This window comes from Mauremys mutica, chromosome 1 (genome assembly GCF_020497125.1).
Source record: "Mauremys mutica isolate MM-2020 ecotype Southern chromosome 1, ASM2049712v1, whole genome shotgun sequence".
Lineage (NCBI taxonomy): Eukaryota > Metazoa > Chordata > Testudines > Geoemydidae > Mauremys > Mauremys mutica.
The window spans coordinates 199,783,355-199,803,633 of NC_059072.1; the positions used below are offsets into that span (position 1 = coordinate 199,783,355).

The following is a 20,279-nucleotide window of genomic DNA, read 5'->3' on the forward strand; positions in this document are numbered from 1 at the left end:
TCAATGTAGGTAACTCCCTTTCAGAATGCAGAGACTTAATCCTTACATTCCTGTTCTGCTGAACTGCAAAAATGATTCAGCAGATCTCGTGATCTGGGAGGGACCTTAAAACCATCATTAAATTTGTAACAAAAGGTATAGATATTGTTTTTGTTTTTTATAAAAAGAGCCACTCATCTCTCCAGCAGCGTGCGCATGTGCACACACACGCGCACACAGACACACGCGGCTCAATAGAATGTAGGTACATAGAATCTGCAAACAGGGTACAATTTCTTAAAGTACAGTCCTTATGAAGACAAAATTAGAACAATGAGTTATTAAATATTTCAGTTTAGTCATTACAATACAAAAGTTAAGGTTTGTAGATGATAAAATTAATGCCTAGAAGAATGGAGAACAAGTAATCCCTACAATTTAAAAGCATAGACAAGATTTGATTTAAGGTGCCAGATCCTCAGCTGGTGTAATTCAACACAACAACATTGCCTTCTATGGAGTTAAGCTGATTTACATTGGTTGATGAACTGGGCCCTAATATTTTACTTTCTTCAAAATATTTGATTTGGTTTTCTGTTCTGTTTTTCTCAAAGTACAGTAACTCCTCACTTAATGTCATCCTGGTTAGTGTTGTTTTGTTGTTAACGTCACTGATCTATTAGAGAACATACTCATTTAAAGTTGTGCAATGTTTGTTTATAACAGGAGTCGGCAACCTTTCAGAAGTGGTGTGCCGAGTCTTCATTTATTCACTCTAATCTAAGGTTTCATGTGCCAGTAATACATTTTAAAGTTTTTAGAAGGTCTCTTTCTACAAGTCTATAATATATAACTAAGCTATTGTTGTATGTAAAGTAAATAAGGTTTTTAAAATGTTTAAGAAGCTTCATTTAAAATTAAATTAAAATGCAGAGCCCCCAAGACCAGTGGCCAGGACCTGGGCAGTGTGAGTGCCACTGAAAATCAGCTCGCGTGCCGCCTTTGGCGCACGTGCCATAATTTGCCTACCTCTAGTTTCTAACATTGTTTAGCTGCTGCCTGGTGGTGGGTTGGGGCTTGAAACCAGGCTGGGCTGGCAGCGCCCCCATCATCTGCCCTCCACCACCACCCCCAGCACCTCCTGCCCGCTGGCAGGCCCCGCAAATCAGCAAATCTCCCCTCCCTCCCTGTGCCTCCTGCCTGCAGCAATCAGCTGTTTCGTGGCATTCAGGAGGCTCTGGGGGGAGGAGGGAGTGGGGAGGAGCGAGGATGCAGCATGCTCCGGGGGAGAGGTGGAGTGGGGGCAGGCATAGGGCAGAGCTGGGGGTTGAGCACCCCCCAGCACTTTGGAAAGTTGGCACCTCTGCAGCTGTGCATGTGCTGTCCAGAGGAGGGAGTGGTGCGCACCAGCGGGATAGCGTGGGTTCATCATCAGGTTCAGTTTCCATAGGGAAGCGTTTGCAGCCACTGCTGTGCGTCTGGTGTGTCTCCTCCCTCCTGCCTCGGTGCTGCCTTGCAGAGTGTGAGGCTACATTAACAATAACGTTTTAACCCTTGAGGGCTCAGCCGAGTGCTAGTTCATCATTTAGCAGAAAGGCATTCTCTGGGAAATATCCCACCTGATATCAACACAGTTGCTTTAGGAGAAGCTCAGGAAGCTCATTAGCAGGTCCCCAGACAATCCTCTGATTAGAACTCGTTTAAAACTTATGCTATATATGTATATAATGTTTTTTATCTGGTGAAAAAAATTTCCGTGGAACCTAAACCCCGCCCCCCATTTACATTAATTCTTATGGGGAAACTGGATTCACTTAACATCATTTCGCTTAAAGTCGCATTTTTCAAGAATATAACTACAACGTTAAGTGAGGAGATACTGTATACACTTAGAGGGAATCTACATAAAAAGTCTGGTCATAGCAATAATGAAATATATATAAAAATGATATTCCAAATAATGGATAGTAAGTTTCTGAAGTAGCAAAACATTTAATCGCACGGTTAAAATGTAGCATATGCTTAGGAGCTTTGTCAGATTAGAGTACATACTAGTAATTTTCTCGTAATTTTCCCCTCTCACAAGCAGATTAATGGTGATTTTAGATGCTAACCAGTAAAGGATATAAAGATACTTCCCCTGTTGCACATTTGACAAATTCCATACTTCATCATTCAGAAAAGAGACTGTGGCTCCCTTAAGAAACAAGCAATGGCTATCTGGAGGGTCCAGCTTAAACAAATTAATGGAAACATCATTACATTTTCTCAAATGAAAATGGTATGAGCCAATCAGATTACTGGATGGTTGGATTTATATTTACTCCTAAAGATGAGAAAAAACCCTTCCAAATCTATCAGAAATGAACTGATTCATAATAGTTACAACAGTGTAATTTTTTTGAAAAAATTGTACTTGTACGACTGGCAAATCAGTTCAATACTTTGAACCAAACAGAATGAACCCTTCAATAATGGTGTATCCATGCTATTATAGTAATTTCTTTTCTATACCACCACCACCGCTCATACAAAATGACACTGTGATTTGTTATATGATAGAAATAAAGACATTTATTAATGTTGTCGTAGGATAAATACTTCCTGTGGATTTGGAAATAAACATCAAGGTTTGTGTGTGCTTGTGCATGTGTGTGCACAAACTGATTGATATTATTTTAGCAGTGGGAGGCCATTCATCTGAGAGACAGAGTTCTATGGACATTTGGTCTAAAATACTTTGTGGTTAAGAGTAAATTACAGTATTTTGTCCTTACCTGGAGGTTTTTCTCTGTGGTTACCCAGTGTCCTCCAACACTAAGAAGTGTAATGATATCATGTTTGTGTGGCAGCAGTTGCGGTTTTAATGTTGACTCATCTTCTTTACTGTATAATCTCACTTTAAAAAACAAAACAAAAAACAAAACAAAAAAGGAATATAAATTATGTACAATGCCTAACAAAATACATTTTATGTTCAGTTTCTGCTTTATCAGAAAAATATGTTTTCCATATATAAGAAACAGAATCTCATGAAGATTTCTCACTGAAAAGCACATGACTTGTACATTTTACATTTTCCTTATTCTTGTTTTTTCAGTTCAGTCTTAAATTGACTCTAAACGTATTTTTAATGGGGTGAAAAACTGTTTTTGAGATACACCGTTTGCAGATCAGTGTAGTAGAATACAGACCAAAACAGATGCATGGCAGTGATTAAATACAGCTGAAAATGTTTTTAGTGAAATATGTGAACCTCTATGATGCAATACCAGTAACATTATATTAATATGTATTCCTTGTAATAAATAAGAGCTCAGTGGAAGTTTTTCTAGAAAGTCCCACAAATGTTTTAATTACCATTAAATAGTAATAAAACCGGTTAACTATAAAGCAAGTAGTAATCTCAGCATAGGAAGTTTATTCATGTTCACTCTGGGCTTTAATGCTCATGCAAGGTGCTGACAGCACTGGAGATTTACGTCCTTACTTTATCCACTAAACAGCAAAAACAGCAGTAGTACAAATTTCCTCCATGCTGATTCCTTTTTAACTAAAAGAAAAGATATCAGGCAGGATTTAGAAGATTAATTTTATTTATTTTAATGATAAAAAAGTCCCATTTTAGTCATTCAGCATCATATATTGTCCATGGGAAATAAGTCATTTGCAACGTAACTGTCTAAGGAGTTTTATTTAAAAGTAATTTAATTAGTAAAATGTTTACTTAACAATTAATACTAATCTGTATGACTGTGTAGTAGTACCAGATACTTCCATTAAAGGGTGACGTAATCTCATACATTTAAGGAGATCTGGCACTCAGAGGCACAAGAACATTTGCACATTGTGGGAGAACAGACACAATTGTTGTATATTATGTAGGTGTGTTTTTTAATTGAAGTGTTTTGCAATTTGTTAAAAATAAAAATATTTAATACCACTCAGCAGAGCAATTCTGCAGCAGTTACAAACCTCCAGCATCGAGGACAATATCCACTCCCAGCCCGCCTGTTTCCTCCAAACAGCTTTCTGCCACATCAATCTTACCATTTGAGACATCAATGACTCGAGCTAGACAGGACAGGAAGTTTGGTCAGTTACAGTAAGAATCTAGAACTTAAACCCAAAGCAGAACATATGCAAATGGAGTTTCTATTCTTTAAAATGAGCTATGAACAAAACTGCAGTAAAGCAAAGAAGTCCAGCAGTTTCTATTCTCCAAATTATTTAAGACCAGTGATTGAATTTACTGAAACCAAACCACTAAAGGATATTTAACAGTATTTAAGCTCAAAATGAAATACATAGTGGTGTTTATGACAAGACAGCATAAAAAAAAAAATCTATCAGTGATCAAAATTAGATGATGGTAGGACTCTGGGGTAATTAGCTATACCAGGGGTTCTCAAACTTCATTGTACCGACACTCCCTTCTGACAACAAAAATTACTACACAACCCCAGGAGAGGGGACTGAAGCCTGAGTGGGTGGGGGAGCCAAAGCAGAAGCCCAAAGGCTTTAGTCTCAGGCAGGGGGCTTGTAATCTGAGTCCTGCTGCCCAGCGCTGAAGCCTTCGGGTTTTGGCCCCGGGCTGTGGGGCTCGGGCTTCAGCCCCCAGCAAGTTTAATAGGATTGCCAGGGCTAGCTTAGAACGGGATCACGACCCGCAGTTTGAGAACCACTGAGCTATATTATAGAAGCAATATGGACTAGAACAGTGGTCCCCATACTCTGGGACTCACCTCCCTAGCAGGGTGCAGAGGAATGTTCAGGAAGGTGTGGCTGGGCCTGGGCCAGCCCGCATGGGGGACGGGGAGGGAGTGGCTCTCAGCCTCACACTGCCCCTTGCTTGGCTCTAGCCCTGCCCCCAACCCCAGCTGCGGCCCTGCAAGCCTGGCTCCTGGCCCCCAACCACGGCCCGGCTCCCGATGGGGAAGGGGGAGCGAGGGGTGAGGACAGGTTCCATTATGGGTGGGTGGGGGGGGGATGTGACGGAAAAAAAATGGGGACAACTGGACTAGAGGAATGATCAGAAAGTTATAATTTTTAATCATGGTTGTGTCACTGACTTGCTTTGTGGATTTGAGCAAGTCACTTCATCGCATTCCATCATGAAGGGGAGAAGGGACAGCTCAGTGGTTTGAGCATTGGTCTGCTAAACCCACGGTTGTGAGTTCAATCCTTGAGGGGGCCACTTAGGGATCTGGGTCAAAATCAGTACTTGGTCCTGCTAGTGAAGGCAGGGGGCTGGACTCAACTCAATGACCTTTCAGGGTCCCTTCCAGTTCTATGTGATAGATATATCTCCATATATCCTCATCTAAAATAACCATGCAATAATGATAACACTTAATTACCTACCTAATTGCAGTGAAGATTAACATAATTTTTTTTTATATAGATTTTAACCTGTATAGTGCTATTACACAATATCACATTAAAGAATGCATTCTGGCTCTCTTTTCAAAGCTTTATTGAAGAAAAAGGTGTTGGTAAGGTTTATGTTGCACCACCTATCCAGCAGCTCAGGGGTGGGCAAACTTTTTGGCCCAAGGGCCACATCTGGGAATATAAATTGTATGGTGGGCCATGAATGCTCACAAAATTGGGGTTGGGGTGTGTGAGGGGGTACAGGCTCTGGGGTGGGGCTGGGGATGAGGAGTTTGGGGTGTAGGAGGGTGCTTTGGGCTGGGACTGAGGGGTTCAGAGGGCAGGAGGGGGAATCAGGGCTAGGGCAGGGGGTTGGGGTGTGGGGAGAGGCTCAAGGGTGCAGGCTCTGAGCGGTGCTTACCTCAAGTGGCTCCTGGAAGCAGTGGCATGTCCCTTCTCCGGCCCCTATGTGGAGGCACGGCCAGGCGGCTCTGCACACTGCCCCATCCGCAGGCACCGTCCCTGCAGCTCCCACTGGAGCACCGGAAGGGGCCATTGGAGCGCATAGGAGCCGGAGTGGGGCCATGCCACAACTTCCAGGAGCTGCGTAGTGCGGCCCCCAACCCAGCGCCCTGGCTAGACAGCGGGAGCTCGCGGGCCAGTTTAAAATGGCTTGCGGGACAGATCCGGCCTGCGGGCCGTAATTTGTCCACCCCTGAAGTAACTGTTTACATACAGTTATGAAAGTAAGACTAAAATCTGATTCCAGTTGCTGGAAATCAAGAACAATGAGGATACAGAAGTAGCCAATTTAAGCTTTTTTCCAGCTTGTGGAATAAAATAGACATTTCTATTTAAATAAGCTGAATCAGTAAAGTTTTTGCACTTTAAATAAACATAACTGAAATAATTACAAATAAAATTGGAGGTACATATCCAAAACATAAGAGATTAAACTAAAATTTGCAAAGTGAACTTACCAATTAAAGGTTGCCTCGTGCCTTTTTTATATTAAGGAAGAAAAAAGGAGAGAAGAAGAAGGTATGAAGCAGGCATTTAGAAGAGTCAGTAAATGAAAAAAAACAACCAAACTTAGTTAGGAATTGTAGTGAGGCAGAGGGGCCTTCCTTTAAGCCTGACTGTTATTGAAAAATTGCTTACTTTCTCATTTTTACCATATAATTATAAAATAAATCAATATGAATATAAATATTGTACTTATATTTCAGGGTACAGTATATAGAGCAGTATAAACAAGTCATTGTCTGTATGAAATTTTAGTTTGTACTGACTTAGCTAGTGCTTTTTATGTAGCCTGTTGTAAAACTAGACAACTATCTAGATGAGTTGATACACCGGCTAGAAGACCTCTGTGTACCTCCAGGGGAACGTGTACCCATGGTTGAGAACTACTATGCTAGAGTATCAGTTGTTTCACGGGATGCATCGTGGGTACCCAACTATTTCTTTCATTCATTAATCAAAATGATGCCATGACTGAGAGCATAATTTAACATGTTTCTTTTTATACCAAGTATAAATTCTGTAACAGATATATTTCAAAATTATTTAACATCTATTTTAAAAAGCGGATGATTGGTAACCAATTGTGAGGTGTCAGTCTAGTTATTTGTCTAAAAGGTGAGGTAACAGTCTAGTTATTTGGAACCACTTCATTCACATACAGAACATTTAGTGCTATATTCAATGAATATTTATAAATTTTGCACTTTAGGTCAATGTGCTCCAGCCTATAATTCACATATGTTAGTCACAACCCTGTTTAAACCCACTTTTTGCCGGCAAGGTGCAATAACAATTTTTCAACCAGTGCAGACAAGGCTTATCTGTGTAATAAATCATTTTACAAAATCAAAGATCCTCCATAGTTTATAGAAATTTAAAAAAAACCAAATATTTATTACAAGGTTCACCAAGTCTTCTGTGACCAGCACAATCACATTAGCTCTCTAGAAGCAATATATGGTTCTGACTAACAGTTTCAATGTACCTTAGACAGGTCTTTAGTCCTTCCCTCCTGCTTCCACTGAACTTAATGATGAGTAGTTGGTAAAAGCAACACTTTTCATACTTGAAGCCACCATTTATCCAATACCTACTATTACACAGTATGAAAGTTGTCCAGTATCAAACACCTGCTATTTACTATACTGAGAAGGCTCAGAGGGAACCATGACATCACCACACAGGAGAGCTGTCACAGGGAACATATATAAATAAACTTTGCAGCTGATTACCATAAGTACACATTTCTTTTTTATGTCTCATCTGTACTGTGCTATAAATACATTACGCTCATACTTATGTTCATATTCTGTCCTGATTCTGAAATTAACATTAGAATCCACCAGTTTTGCTATTGTCTTTCGTCAACAAATTATTGAAAGCATATGTGAAAACAGCTTCCTGTATATACACCAAATATTAATACCTACCTTTCAAGTGAAACTTGTACTAAATTTACACAATTTACACATTTTGGAAAAGGCAAGATTTTATGCTTACATTGTCTTTTTTAAAAAAAATCTAAAATACATAAATTAGATCTATTTTTCCCTGTATCCCTATCAAAAACAAATCTTTTGACTCCCAAGAATAGTGTCCCAATACCTTACTCCAAAAAATCCTAGTGTATGTCACAACAAACTGGGAACTGAAGGAGTCATAGATGAAGGTGCACTTGGAGCTTAATCTGAAACCCACTGAAGTCAATGGAAAGACTCTGGCTCAGACTTCTGGAGGATTAGATTCCTAACTATAGAACTTCACTGATTTTCTGACAAAAAAATTGTACCAGTATCATGAAACTGAGTTCCCTCTTGTTTCTGTAACAACTTAAAACTAATTCCCCATAGTTTGTTTCAATTCTGAATTCAATTCAATTTGTTTCAATTCTGATTTTCGGCAGCTAAATACTATACCTCGAGCTCACGATTATGTCAGAAAGACTTCAGGTACAGAGATTGATTCTGTGCTACTGATGGTCAGGTAACATTTTCTTCTTCTTCGAGTGATTGCTCCTATGCATTCCAGTCAGGTGTGCGCGCCGCGCGTGCACGGCTCTTCGGAAGATTTTTACCCTAGCAACTCCGGCGGGCCGGCTGGGCGCCCCCTGGAGTGGCGCCGCTATAGCGCAGGATATATACCCCAGCCGGCCCGTCCGCTCCTCAGTTCCTTCTTTCCGCCTGTGACGGCCGTTGGAACAGTGGAGCGCAGCTTAGCTGACCTCCACTTCCCTAGCTACTCGTAGTTTTCTCTCGTTCTGTTTATAGTTGTAGTTAACTCTGTTTGTTTGTAGAATAGTATAGTGTATTTATTTTACAGGAGTTAGGGTTTATCCCCTTCCCCTCACCCGGGGCCGGGTCCGATGCCCGGTCCACAGGGTTTTCTAATGCTCGGCCGGCCACAAGCCGCTGCCGACAAGAGATCTTCTCCTAAGTGCCTCGAGGGATCTTACCTCACAGATAAGTGCCGCATTTGTGAGGCCCTTAATCAGTGTTCAAAGGGGAGTGGGGCTTTCGTTTTAAACAGCTCCTAAGGGAGGCAGCTCTTGCTCCTCCGCTCTCGGCGCCGAGCGCTAGTTAGTTTTCACGGCGCGCTCCCTCGGCACCGGACCGCCGGTGCCGCCAAGGCCTCCTGGCACCACCGTCGCTGACTCTGACGTACCCTCGGCATGGACCTCTCTCCTGGAGGATGAAGAGTTACTCCGGCCAGGCAAGAGCCGTCGAGTCTGGTGCTGGAAAGCTCCCCGGTACGCACCGTGGTCGAGCTCGCCCGGAAGCTGCGTCCGAGCCGCCTGCTCCGCAGCCGAGCGCTATGCTCCGTCGGATCGCCCGGCACCGATGTCTGCCGTGGCACCGACAATATCCGCACCTTTCACTCCGGCCAGGCAAGAGCCGTCGAGTCCGGTGCTGGAAAGCTCCCCGGTATGGACCGTGGTCGAGCTCGCTATGAAGCTGCGTCCGAGCCGCCTGCTCCGCAGCCGAGCGCTATGCTCTGTCGGATCGCCCGGAACCGATGTCGGCCGCAGCACCGACAATATCCGCACCGTTAACTCCGGCCAGGCAAGAGCCGTCGAGTCAGGTGCCGGAAAACTCCCCGGTACGCACCGTGGTCGAGCTCGCCCGGAAGCTGCGTCCGAGCCGCCTGCTCCGCAGTCGAGCGCGATGTTCAGTCGGATCGCCCGGCACCGATGTCTGCTACGGCACCGACAGTATCCACACCGTTAGCTCCGGCCAGGCAAGAGCCGTCGAGTCCGGTGCTGGTAAGCTCCCCGGTACGGACCGTGGTCGAGCTCGCTAGGAAGCTGCGTCCGAGCCGCCTGCTCCGCAGCCGAGCGCTATGTTCAGTGGGACCGCCCGACACCGATGTCTGCCGCGGCACCGTCAATGTCCGCACCATTAACTCCGGCCAGGCAAGAGCCGTCGAGTCCGGTGCCGGAAAGCTCCCCGGTACGGACCGTGGTCGAGCTCACTATGAAGCTGCATCCGGGGTGCCAGCTATGGTCGAGCTCACTATTCACTCCATGCTGGAGACAGTGTCCACGGCGAGGGGGCTGATTGCAACGACAGCATCTACGCTGCCTCAACCCCTGGCACCGCCGGTGGGGGTTACATAGTCGATGGGCAAGCCTGCCTTGATCAGACCACCCTACCTCGGCACCGCACAGCGGCACCGTTCAGGGTCGCGGTTCCGCAGATGTTCTTGGTCCCGTCACCGATCTAGGTCTCGGCGCCGTTCTCCCTGTTGGTACCAGTAGTGCTCGCGGCACCGGTCAGCATCCCGTTCGCCGGTCCGGGACACTCAGCTCCGATCAAGCCTCAGGCACCGCCCTTGGTCGACCGCCCGGCACAGCTTCGGTGGCAGGTCCCGTTCTCGGTACCGGTCTGTCTACCGGTACCGATCCCCGGTGCCGCATCGAGCGACGTCAGTTACAGACGGAGACTCTACCAAGAGCTTTCAGCTCCTCCAGGGCCATCCAGCCACGCATCAGTGTCGTCCCGTGCGGACACTTCATATGCGTAGCACTCTGTTTTCCGATGTGCCCTCCAGAGTCTTCGAGGAGACCTATCAGTGGTCATTCTGGACGCCGTGGGTGTACTACCACGCCAGAGGCGTACCGGTGATCCCATCTCGCTCCGTTCCCTCCGAGCTCTGGGTGCCAGAGGTGACAATTAGTCGTCCCCGTCCGACCGGTACAGAGCAACCCCCGGTTCGGCACCGGGCTCCCAGATCCCACCGGATCAGGAGGTCGTCCAGGAGCTCGAGCCCACACAGGACCCGCTTGTCCCGGGCCTTTCTTCTTCCTCCTCCCCAGATGAGCCGGGGGCAGGAACATACCCCTCCGGCCCTCCTCTAATCGAAATGCGACCAGCCCCTAAATCCAAAGAGGCTGGGCGTGTGGTCTTACTGGGCCATAAGATGTACCCGGAGGGGGCCCTGCAACTTCGTGTAGCGAACCAGCAAGCCCTGCTTATCCGCTACTGTGGGTGGCGGTGGGCAAATTTACAGAGTCGGTTCTTCGGAACTCCCGTCAAGAGTTCGATGCCCTCCTGCAGCAAAGGACGAAGCTGGAGAGAGCTTCCCTCCAGGCCTCGTTGGACGCAGCTGACTCCGCTGCCATGACTCTGGCCTCGGGTGTTGCCACGCGGCGCGTTTCAGGACTCCAGTTATCGAGCCTTCCCTCGCAGCTGCGGCACGCTATACAGATCTTGCCCTTCAGTGGCACAGGCCTGTTCTCTGACAACACTGGCCCTAGGCTGCAGAACCTAAAGGGCAGCAGGGTCACTTTGCTCTCTCTCTCTCTCTCGGCATGCACACGCCGGTAATTCAGCACCGACGCTTCCGTCCCCAACCTCCGCTCTTACCCTGCGCCTTGACAAGGTCAGGACATGGCCAGCGGGCGTGGCTTACACGGTCGTGGCCATCAATCCGCACCCCAAAGGAGCCAGAATTAGGGTCCTTCTGACCACCAATGGGGCAAAAGCCTACCCATCCTCGCCCCTCCTAAGGACCCCTCTCACGAGCGATTCCTCTGGCAAGAGGTGCGGACGCTCCTCCTCATCGGAGCTATACAGGAGGTACCTAAGGGCGAAACCTATTCCCCTAAGCGAAGGGAGGTCTCAGACCTATCCTAGGCCTGCAGGAACTCAACAAGTCACGATGCAGATGAGTTCCGCATGGTACCCAGGGCGACCGTCATCCCATCCTGGGATCCCGGAGACTGGTACGCCGCCCTCGATATGAAGGGCGCATGTTTTTCACGTTGCCATTTCTCTTCCACACAGAAGGTACCCTCGGTTTCGGGCCTACCATCGTTATTCCCAGTATACAGCCCTCCCGGTTGGCCTCTATACAGCCCAGGGGTATTCAAGGTGCATGGCTGTAATCGCCGCCTTTCTTCGCCACCGTCTGATACACGTTCTCCGTGTCTAGATGAGTGGCTCATTCGAAGAACCCCCGGGCCCAAAGTACCAGTCATGTGGGCATCGACACGAACCTTTTCCTGTGTCTAGGCCTGATGATCAATAGTAAAATCCACTCTGATTCCCATATAGGGAAGGGAATTCATTCGGGCCGTCCTGGACTCCAGACTCGCCAGAGCCTGCTTTCCTCAGCCTTGGTTTCAGGCGAGGGTAACAATTGTACAAGGTCTACGGACCTTCCCGCCAACTTGAGCTCGCTCTTGCCTCGGTTTCCTGAGTCACATGGCTGTCTACACGTTTGCAACTAAACATACCAGGCTTTGCCTCTGTTCACTTCAATCGTGGCTCACCTGGGGGTGCCACCCGGGCAGAGATGGCATACTCGTGGTCGTCTCGTTTCCACCGAGCAGCCTAGGCTCCCTCGACCGGGAGTCGGCGTCCTCCCCGGTGTATCCGGGGATGCTGTTTCACTCACCCCTCGGGGTCCCTCGTGACAGACAGCCCATCTCTCAGCTGGGTGCGCACCTGGTGTAGTTTCGCACTCACGGCCTTCGGTCAGCGCAAGAGCTGGCCTTACACATCAATGTCCGAGAGCTGAGAGCAGTCTGCCTTGTGTACCAGGCGATTCAGCTGGCGGATCGTCTCAGCAGATCCTTCCTGTCTCACAAGTGGTGGTTTCCTCCCGTCTTTATCTATTCCGTTTTCCAGAAGTGGGTCTTCCCCCGCATAGCCCTCCTCGCTTTCGCGAGAACGGAAAGAGGGAGAGAAATTCTCCTCGTTCCAAGGCCTCTCCCCAGGCTCGGTCTTGGAGGATTTTCCTGAGGCCATGGATCAGCCATCTGCCGTACGCTGTCCACTGTCCCCGCTGGTTCACAAGGTCCTGCTCAAACTCCGCAGGGACAGAGCGCCCCTGATCGGGTTCGCTCCAGTGTAACCTGGGCAGCACTGGCACACCATGTTGCTACACCTCTCGGTAGCAACCCTCTTGGCACAGACCCCATGACGTGGAATCACGACAACCTTCACCACCCGGTCTTGTAATCCCTGCACCTCACAGCAGGACTCCTGCGTGGCTAAACCGATCCGAGTTACGTTGTTCGGCCTCGGTTCTACGGGATTCTCCGGGGTGGTAGAAAATCCTCCATTCGATTAAAGTATCTGGCCGAGTGGAAGCGTTTCTCATGCTGCTCCGAAACGCGCAAGGTTTCTCCCGCTGAGATCCCGCTCCGTTCCATCTGGTTCCTCAGGGCTTGGAGCATTTATGCACCCCCCCCCAAGTGGGGCCCCGCCATAAACCTGGCTCTTCAATCTGGTTCTACCCAGTTTTATGACTGCCCTATTCGAGCCAATGTCAACATGCTCATTGATATAACTGTCCTGCAAGGCAGTTTCCTGTAGTCTTTCCTGCGGCCACACGAGTCTCCGAGCTTCAGACTCTCACAATAGGCCCAAGGGATACTGTGTTCCTCAAGGACAAGGGCAGTTATTACCACGTCCGACCTGCCTCCCCAAGGAGGTGTCGGCCTTTTATATCCACCAGGATATCTTCCTTCCGGTCTTATTTCCGAAGCCACTCTCTGTGCAAGGAGAGCAACGGTTGCCCTCCTTCGACATCTGCAGGGCGTCCGCAATCTATATCTAGCGGACAGAGCCCTCTCGTAACGCCCCCACAGCCTTCATCGTACCGGCATACCGGACGAAGGGCATACCTGTCTCCTCCTAGAGTGTTTCATCTTCAATGACGTTGTGCATCTGCACCTCTTCTGTTTCGGCCCATGTGCCATAGAGCCACCTTGCTGCACATTCCGCCAGGGCTCACGCTTCTCAGCTGCCTTCCTGGCTCGCATTCCCTTTCGGGGGATGTGTTGTACACCTACCTGGTCCTCGGTCCACACCTTTGCCTCATTGGTCCGGGAGTCCAGAGCTGTTGCAGCCTCTGGCTTAGCGGTTGCGTTCTGCAACATCTAACTCCGACCCCACCGCCTACGTAAGGCTTGGGAATCACCTGACTGGAATGCATAGGAGCAATCACTCGAAGAAGAAAAGACGGTTACTCACCGTAGTAACTGTTGTTCTTCGAGATGTGTTGCTCCTATCCATTCCAGACCCGCCCTCCTTCCCCACTGTCGGAGTAGCCGGCAAGAAGGAACTGAGGAGCGGACGGGCCGGCTGGGGTATATATCCTGCGCTATAGCGGCGCCACTCCAGGGGGCGCCCAGCCGGCCCACCGGAGTTGCTAGGGTAAAAATCTTCCGAAGAGCCGTGCACGCGCGGCGCGCACACCTGACTGGAATGGATAGGAGCAACACATCTCGAAGAACAACAGTTACTACGGTGAGTAACCGTCTTTTTCTACTCTTGAGCAATGTTATTTACTACATGAAGAGACTGCCCAAGCAGTCTGACTAAAACCAGGCATTAACTTATATAGAAGTGTATTTTTGCTAGATAAAAAGTATTGGGAAATAGCCAACACCACAACGGATGTGAAGATCAAAAAGTCCTGTTCAATACATCAAAAAATATATGTTAACTGCATTTGACTGGAAATTAGACTAAACTTTTACACTATATATGAGACTATTTATTTTTAAGTTTGGATTTTAGATTTCAGTCGTTAAAATAAATAAAAACGTCAAACTGAAAAATATATTTCAAATCGTGGTTCCCACAAAGTGTAGTGTCAAAGAATATAACTTACCCACAGGAGGTCTAAGTCTCTCCAAGTACTGCTTGTCTTCAAGACTGTATGCTGTAGAAATTACTTTGGCTCCTCTGTGCTGTGCTAACTGAATAGCTATTGTACCAAATGGCTGCAGGGAAAAATTATATACCAGTTTATTTACAACCACAGTAATGAAATGTAGTTTGAAGAGAAGAATTTTATTACAAGGGTAGCTCTAGAGCGATCAAAGAAGGACACCTTGAAACAGGCTTAATATTTTGATGTCTTAATGAAATATGGCTGGACACGTATTTCAGATCCCTAGGGGCCTGCTCTTGTGCTCACTGAAGTCAATGGAAGTCTTTTCACTGACTTTAATGGGCTTTGGATCAGGCTCTAGGAGATTAACAATCTCCTTCCAGAGAAGCTGTAGCTTGAATTCCAGCTCCATTGTATAAAGTAATGTAAATGCAGCTGCAATTTCTGAGTATGTCTGTAGAAGAGAGGAAGTCTTTGCATTTGGTTGCTACTTGAAGGATGACATGCTCCCTAGCGAGGAGCTCCAAGCACTTATCTTGTGTATGTTGCAAAGCTATATTTACATTGATGGTTCTTTGCTCAAGTGAACCTAACAGCTGCACCAGCAGTTAAGAGGGCAGGTATTGAAAACTGAACAACACTGTAAGAGAAATTGAAAAGTGGTGGTGGGGAAAGAGGTCAAACTAAAGAAATCTTCTTCCATCTACAGCTGAGGGATCAATATAAAGAGTGTGTCAAAGCAGAGCAAAGCTTCTCACACAACATGGATAGAATTGTACAACTGGCCCAATGTTTTAGGGGCGTCCCTTCTTATCCTTGTGAATCATCTGCTGAAAGACAAAGGAAGAGGATACCAGACTTGATTAGTCCAATCTGTCATTGCAAACGCTATGTTCCTGGGTAAATTCCTGGATAAAATTAAATTACTAGGGCTGTCGATTAATCGCAGTTAACTCATGCAATTAACTCAAAAAATTAATCGTAATTAACCACAGTTTTAATCTCACTATTAAACAATAGAATAGTGATTGAAATTCATTAAATATTTTGGATGTTTTTCTACATTTTAAAATATATTGATTTCAGTTACAACACAGAATACAAAATGTGTACAGTGCTCACTTTATATTATTATTTTTGGTTACAAATATTTGCACTATAAAAATGATAAACAAAAGAAATAGCATTTTTCAATTCACCTCCTACAATACCGTAGTGCAATCTCTTTATTGTGAAACTACAACTTACAAATGTAGATTTTTTTTCTTACATAACTGCCATTAAAAATAAAACAAAGTCCACTCAGTCCTACTTCTTGTTCAGCCAATCGCTAAGAGAAACAAGCTTGTTTACATTTACGGGAGATAATGCTGCCTGCTTCTTGTTTACAATGTCACCTGAAAGTGAGAATGGGCGTACACTTTTGTAGCCAGCACTCCAAGGTATTCACGTGCCAGATATGCTAAACATTCGTATTCCCCTTCATGCTTCAGCCACTATTCCAGATGATGTGCTTCCATGCTGATGACACTTATAAAAAAAATAATCTGTTAATTACATTTGTGACTCAACTCCTTGGGGGAGAATTGTATGTCTCTTGCTCTGTTTTACCTGCATTCTGCCATACATTTCATGTTATAGTAGTCTCGGATGATGACCCAGCACATGTTCCTTTTAAGAACAATTTACTGCATCTTTGACAAAACACAAAGATGGTACCAATATGAGATTTCTAAAGATAGCTACAGCACTTGACCCGAAGTTTAAGAATCTGAAGTGCCTTCCAAAATCTCAGCCGGACGAGGTGTGGCGCATGTTTTCAGAAGTCTTAAAAGAGCTAAACTCCGATGTGGAAACTACAGAACCAGAACCACCAAAAAAGAAAATCAACCTTCGGCTGGTGGCATCTGACTCAGATGATGAAAATGAACATGCGTCAGTCAACGATGCTCTAGATCGTTATCGAGCAGAACCAGTCATCAGCATGGGCATATGTCCTCTGTAACGATGGTTGAAGCATGAAGGGACATATGAATCTTTAGTATATCTGGCACATAAATATCTTGTGACACCAGCTACAACAATGCCGTGTGAATGTCTGTTCTCACTTTCAGGTGACACTGTAAACAAGAAGCAGGCAGCATTATCTCCTGCAAATGTAAACAAACGTGTCTGTCTGAGTGATTGGCTAAACAAGAAGTAGAACTGAGTGGACTTGTAGGCTCCAAAGTTTCACATTGTTTTATTTTTGAATGCAGCTTTTTTTTGTACATGGTTCTATAGTTGTAAGTTCAACCTTCATGAAAAAGAGATTGCACTACAGTACTTGTATTAAGTGAATTGAAAAATTATTTCTTATTTTTTACAGTGCAAATATTTATAATAAAAAATAAAAATAATATGAGCACTGTATACTTCATATTCTGTGTTGCAATTGAAATCAATATATCTGAAAATGTAGAAAAACATCCCAAAATATTTAAATAAATCAAATTCTATTATTGTTTAACAGCGTGATTTAATCACGTGATTGATCATTTGACAACCCTATAAATTACTATATACGAGTAGGAAATAATCTGTTCCTAAATTATTTTAAAGATATGCCTTTAGGATGTTATTGTTACCTACACTTGCTCCATCCATTACTAGTACTGTTTTTCCAGGAGAAACATGGGAAAGATAATGTAGGGCTGTGTATGCTCGTAGGCCATCACGAATGGTCCCTGCTGCTTCAACCCAAGGGACTTTTTCTGGTTTATGAACTGTGTAAAAAAGAAGAAATAAACAGAGAGGGAAAGAAAGCAATAGGTTTTGTAAAGACTTGACATTTCAATAAAAACCATGTTAACAAGTTTTTAATCTCTAGATCCTTAGTCATTTTCTATACAAATAGAGGAAGAAACGACAAACACCAGTCATTTCCTCTAAATCAAGTCACCTACATAAGAACGGCCATACTGGATCAGACCAAAGGTCCATCTAGCCAAGTATCCTGTCTTCCAACGGTGGCCAATGCCAGGTGCCCCAGAGGGAATGAACAGAACAGGTAAACATCAAATGATCCATCCTGTTTCCCATTCCCCAGCTTCTGGCAAACAGAGGCTAGGAACACCATCCCTGCCCATCCTGGCTAAAAGCCATTGATGGACCTATCCTCCATTAATTTATCTAGTTCTTTTTTTAACCCTGTTATGGTCTTGGCCTTCACAACATCCTCTGGCAAAGATTTCCACAGGTTGACTGTGCATTGTGTGAAAAAAATACTTTGTTTTAAACCTGCTGCCTATTAATTTAATTGGGTTACCTCTAGTTCTTGTGTTATGAGAAGGAGTAAATAACACTTCCTTATTTACTTTCTCCACACCAGTCATGATTTTATAGACCTCTATCATATCCCCCCTTAAACGTCTCTTTTACAAGCTGAAAAGTCCCAATCTTATTAATCTCTCCTCACACTGAAGCTGTTCCATACCCCTAACCTTTTTCCAATTCCAGTATATCTTTTTTTGAGATGGGGAGACCATTCTGCACACACTATTCAAGATGTGAGCGTATCATGGATTTATACAGAGGCAATATGATATTTTCTATCTTATTATCTATCCCGTTTTAAAATTATTTCCAACATTCTGTTCATATTTTTGACTGCTGCTGCACAGTGAGTGGATGTTTTCAGAGAACTATTCACAATGACTCCAAGATCTTTTTCTTGAAGGTTAACAGCGAATTTAGACCCCATCATTTTATATGTGTAGTTGGGATTATGTTTTCCAATGTGCATTACTTTGCATTTATCAATACTGAATTTCATCTGCCATTTTGTTGCCCAGTCACCCAGTTTTGTGACTTCCTTTTGTAGCGCTTCGCAGTCTGCTTGGGACTTAACTATCTTGAGTAGTTTTGTATCATCTGCAAATTTTGCCACCACATTGTTTACCCCTTTTTCCAGATCATTAATGAATATGTTGAATATGACTGGTCCCAGTACAGACCGCAGGGGGACACCACTATTTACCTCTCTCAATTCTAAAAACTGACCATTTATTCCTACCCTTTGTTCCCTATATTTTAACCAGTTACCAATCCATGAGAGAACCTTCCCTCTTATCCCATGACAGCTTACCGGCCTGTAATTGCTGGGATCACCTATGGAATGCTTTTTAAAAATTGGTGTCACATTAGCTATCCTCCAGTCATTTCGTACAGAAGCTGATTTAAATGATAGGTTACAAACTACAGTTAGCAGTTCTTCAATTTCACATTTGAGTTCCTTCAGAACTCTTGGGTGAATACTATCTGGTTCTGGTGATTTATTACTGTTTAGTTTATCAATTTGTTCTCTATGCCAGACTTTATTCCAGCTGGGTTGGGATACCTTCCTATCTCAATGTCAAATTCTCAACTGAACTTTTAAAATTACCTACGTTAGAAAGAAATATCACTAGACCTGGAATTTCTAGTTTATAAAGTGATTCTGTTCTGTTACTCTGCCAGGTTCCCCAGCACCTGGGAGGAATGGGCAAAAGTCCATTACACGTGTGAGGACATTTTGATGCAAAATAGTGGTAGAAAGTAGAATCCCTAAGCATTGCTATCCTGTCTTCTCTTTATTGTCTTGTTGCATGATATTACATTATACTGTAAAATATAAGGCTGCAAAAGCATTTGATACCCATATATTATAAAATGAGTTTGGAAAAAAATAAGTTCCAGCCAGTGCTGAAATAGAACCACAAACACACGAGTGGGAATGTACTTGTTACATTTTTCTGTTTTTGGCTCCTCAATGTGAAAGGTAGTACACCTCTACCTCGATATAATACTGTCCTCGGGAGCCAAAAAAATCTTACTGCGTTATAGGTGAAACCATGTTATATCAAACTTGCTTTGATCCACCGAAGTGCGCAGCCCCTCTCCCACCCGGAGCATTGCTTTACCGCGTTATATCCACATTCATGTTATATCGGGTCGCATTATATCGAGGTAGAGGTGTACAGAGATTTTTCCTATTTTTTAATTTTGTATTTTAATTTGAACCCAGGGAAGGATTGCTGCAAAGAAGCAAATGCCTGTCTCCATTCTGCGGAAGAATCCAACTGGCCAACGAAATTACAACAATACATGCAACAGCATTGCACTATTATCTTTATGTAATGCAGGAAAGAAGCAGTGAGACACAAAAAAGCATCCTTTAAAAAGTGAAAGTTAAATCCTAGTGACGGAAATAAAAAGGAGCATAAACTCTGGCAAATGACGTGTAAAAAATAAATTATGAAGCCTAAAAAAGGATTTGAAGAACAGCTAGCCAAAGACTCAAAAAGTAATAGCAAATTTTTTTTAAAGTACATCAGAAGCAGGAAGCCTGCTAAACAACCAGTGGGGCCACTGGACAATTGAGGTGCTAAAGGAGCACTCAAGGACGGTAAGGCCATTGTGGAGAAACTAAATGAATTATTTGAATCGGTCTTCAAGGCTGAGGATGTGTGGGAGATTCCTAAACTTGAACCACTCTTTTTAAGTGACAAATCTGAGGAACTGTCCCAGATTGAAGTGTTATTAGAGGAGGTTTTGGAACAAATTGATAAATTAAATAGTAGTAAGGGACTAGAACCAGATGGTATTCACCCAAGAGTTCTGAAGGAACTCAAATGTGAAATGCAGACTTACTAACTGTAGTTTGTAACCTATCATTTAAATCAGCTTCTGTACCAAAGGATTGGAGGATAGCTAATGTGATGCCAAGCAAGTGAGTTTCATCTCCCTGAGGCAGTGGA

The 20,279-nt window shown here is 44.6% G+C and overlaps 1 protein-coding gene across 2 annotated transcripts in view; it reads right to left on the reverse strand.

Moving 5' to 3' along the window:
* CRYZL1 (crystallin zeta like 1) overlaps window positions 1–20,279 on the reverse strand; it is a 38,971-nt gene that overhangs the window by 5,419 nt on the left and 13,273 nt on the right. Inside the window, exons 6-11 of one of the 2 annotated variants that reach the window (XM_045002381.1) lie at window positions 17,134–17,267; window positions 14,500–14,611; window positions 6,333–6,353; window positions 3,955–4,053; window positions 2,757–2,878; window positions 2,107–2,212 (exon numbers count right to left, since the gene is read on the reverse strand). In XM_045002381.1, the coding sequence (XP_044858316.1) occupies window positions 2,107–2,212; window positions 2,757–2,878; window positions 3,955–4,053; window positions 6,333–6,353; window positions 14,500–14,611; window positions 17,134–17,267 (594 nt within the window). The remainder of the gene's footprint in view (window positions 1–2,106; window positions 2,213–2,756; window positions 2,879–3,954; window positions 4,054–6,332; window positions 6,354–14,499; window positions 14,612–17,133; window positions 17,268–20,279) is intronic. The other variant, XM_045002382.1, reaches the window with a different exon arrangement.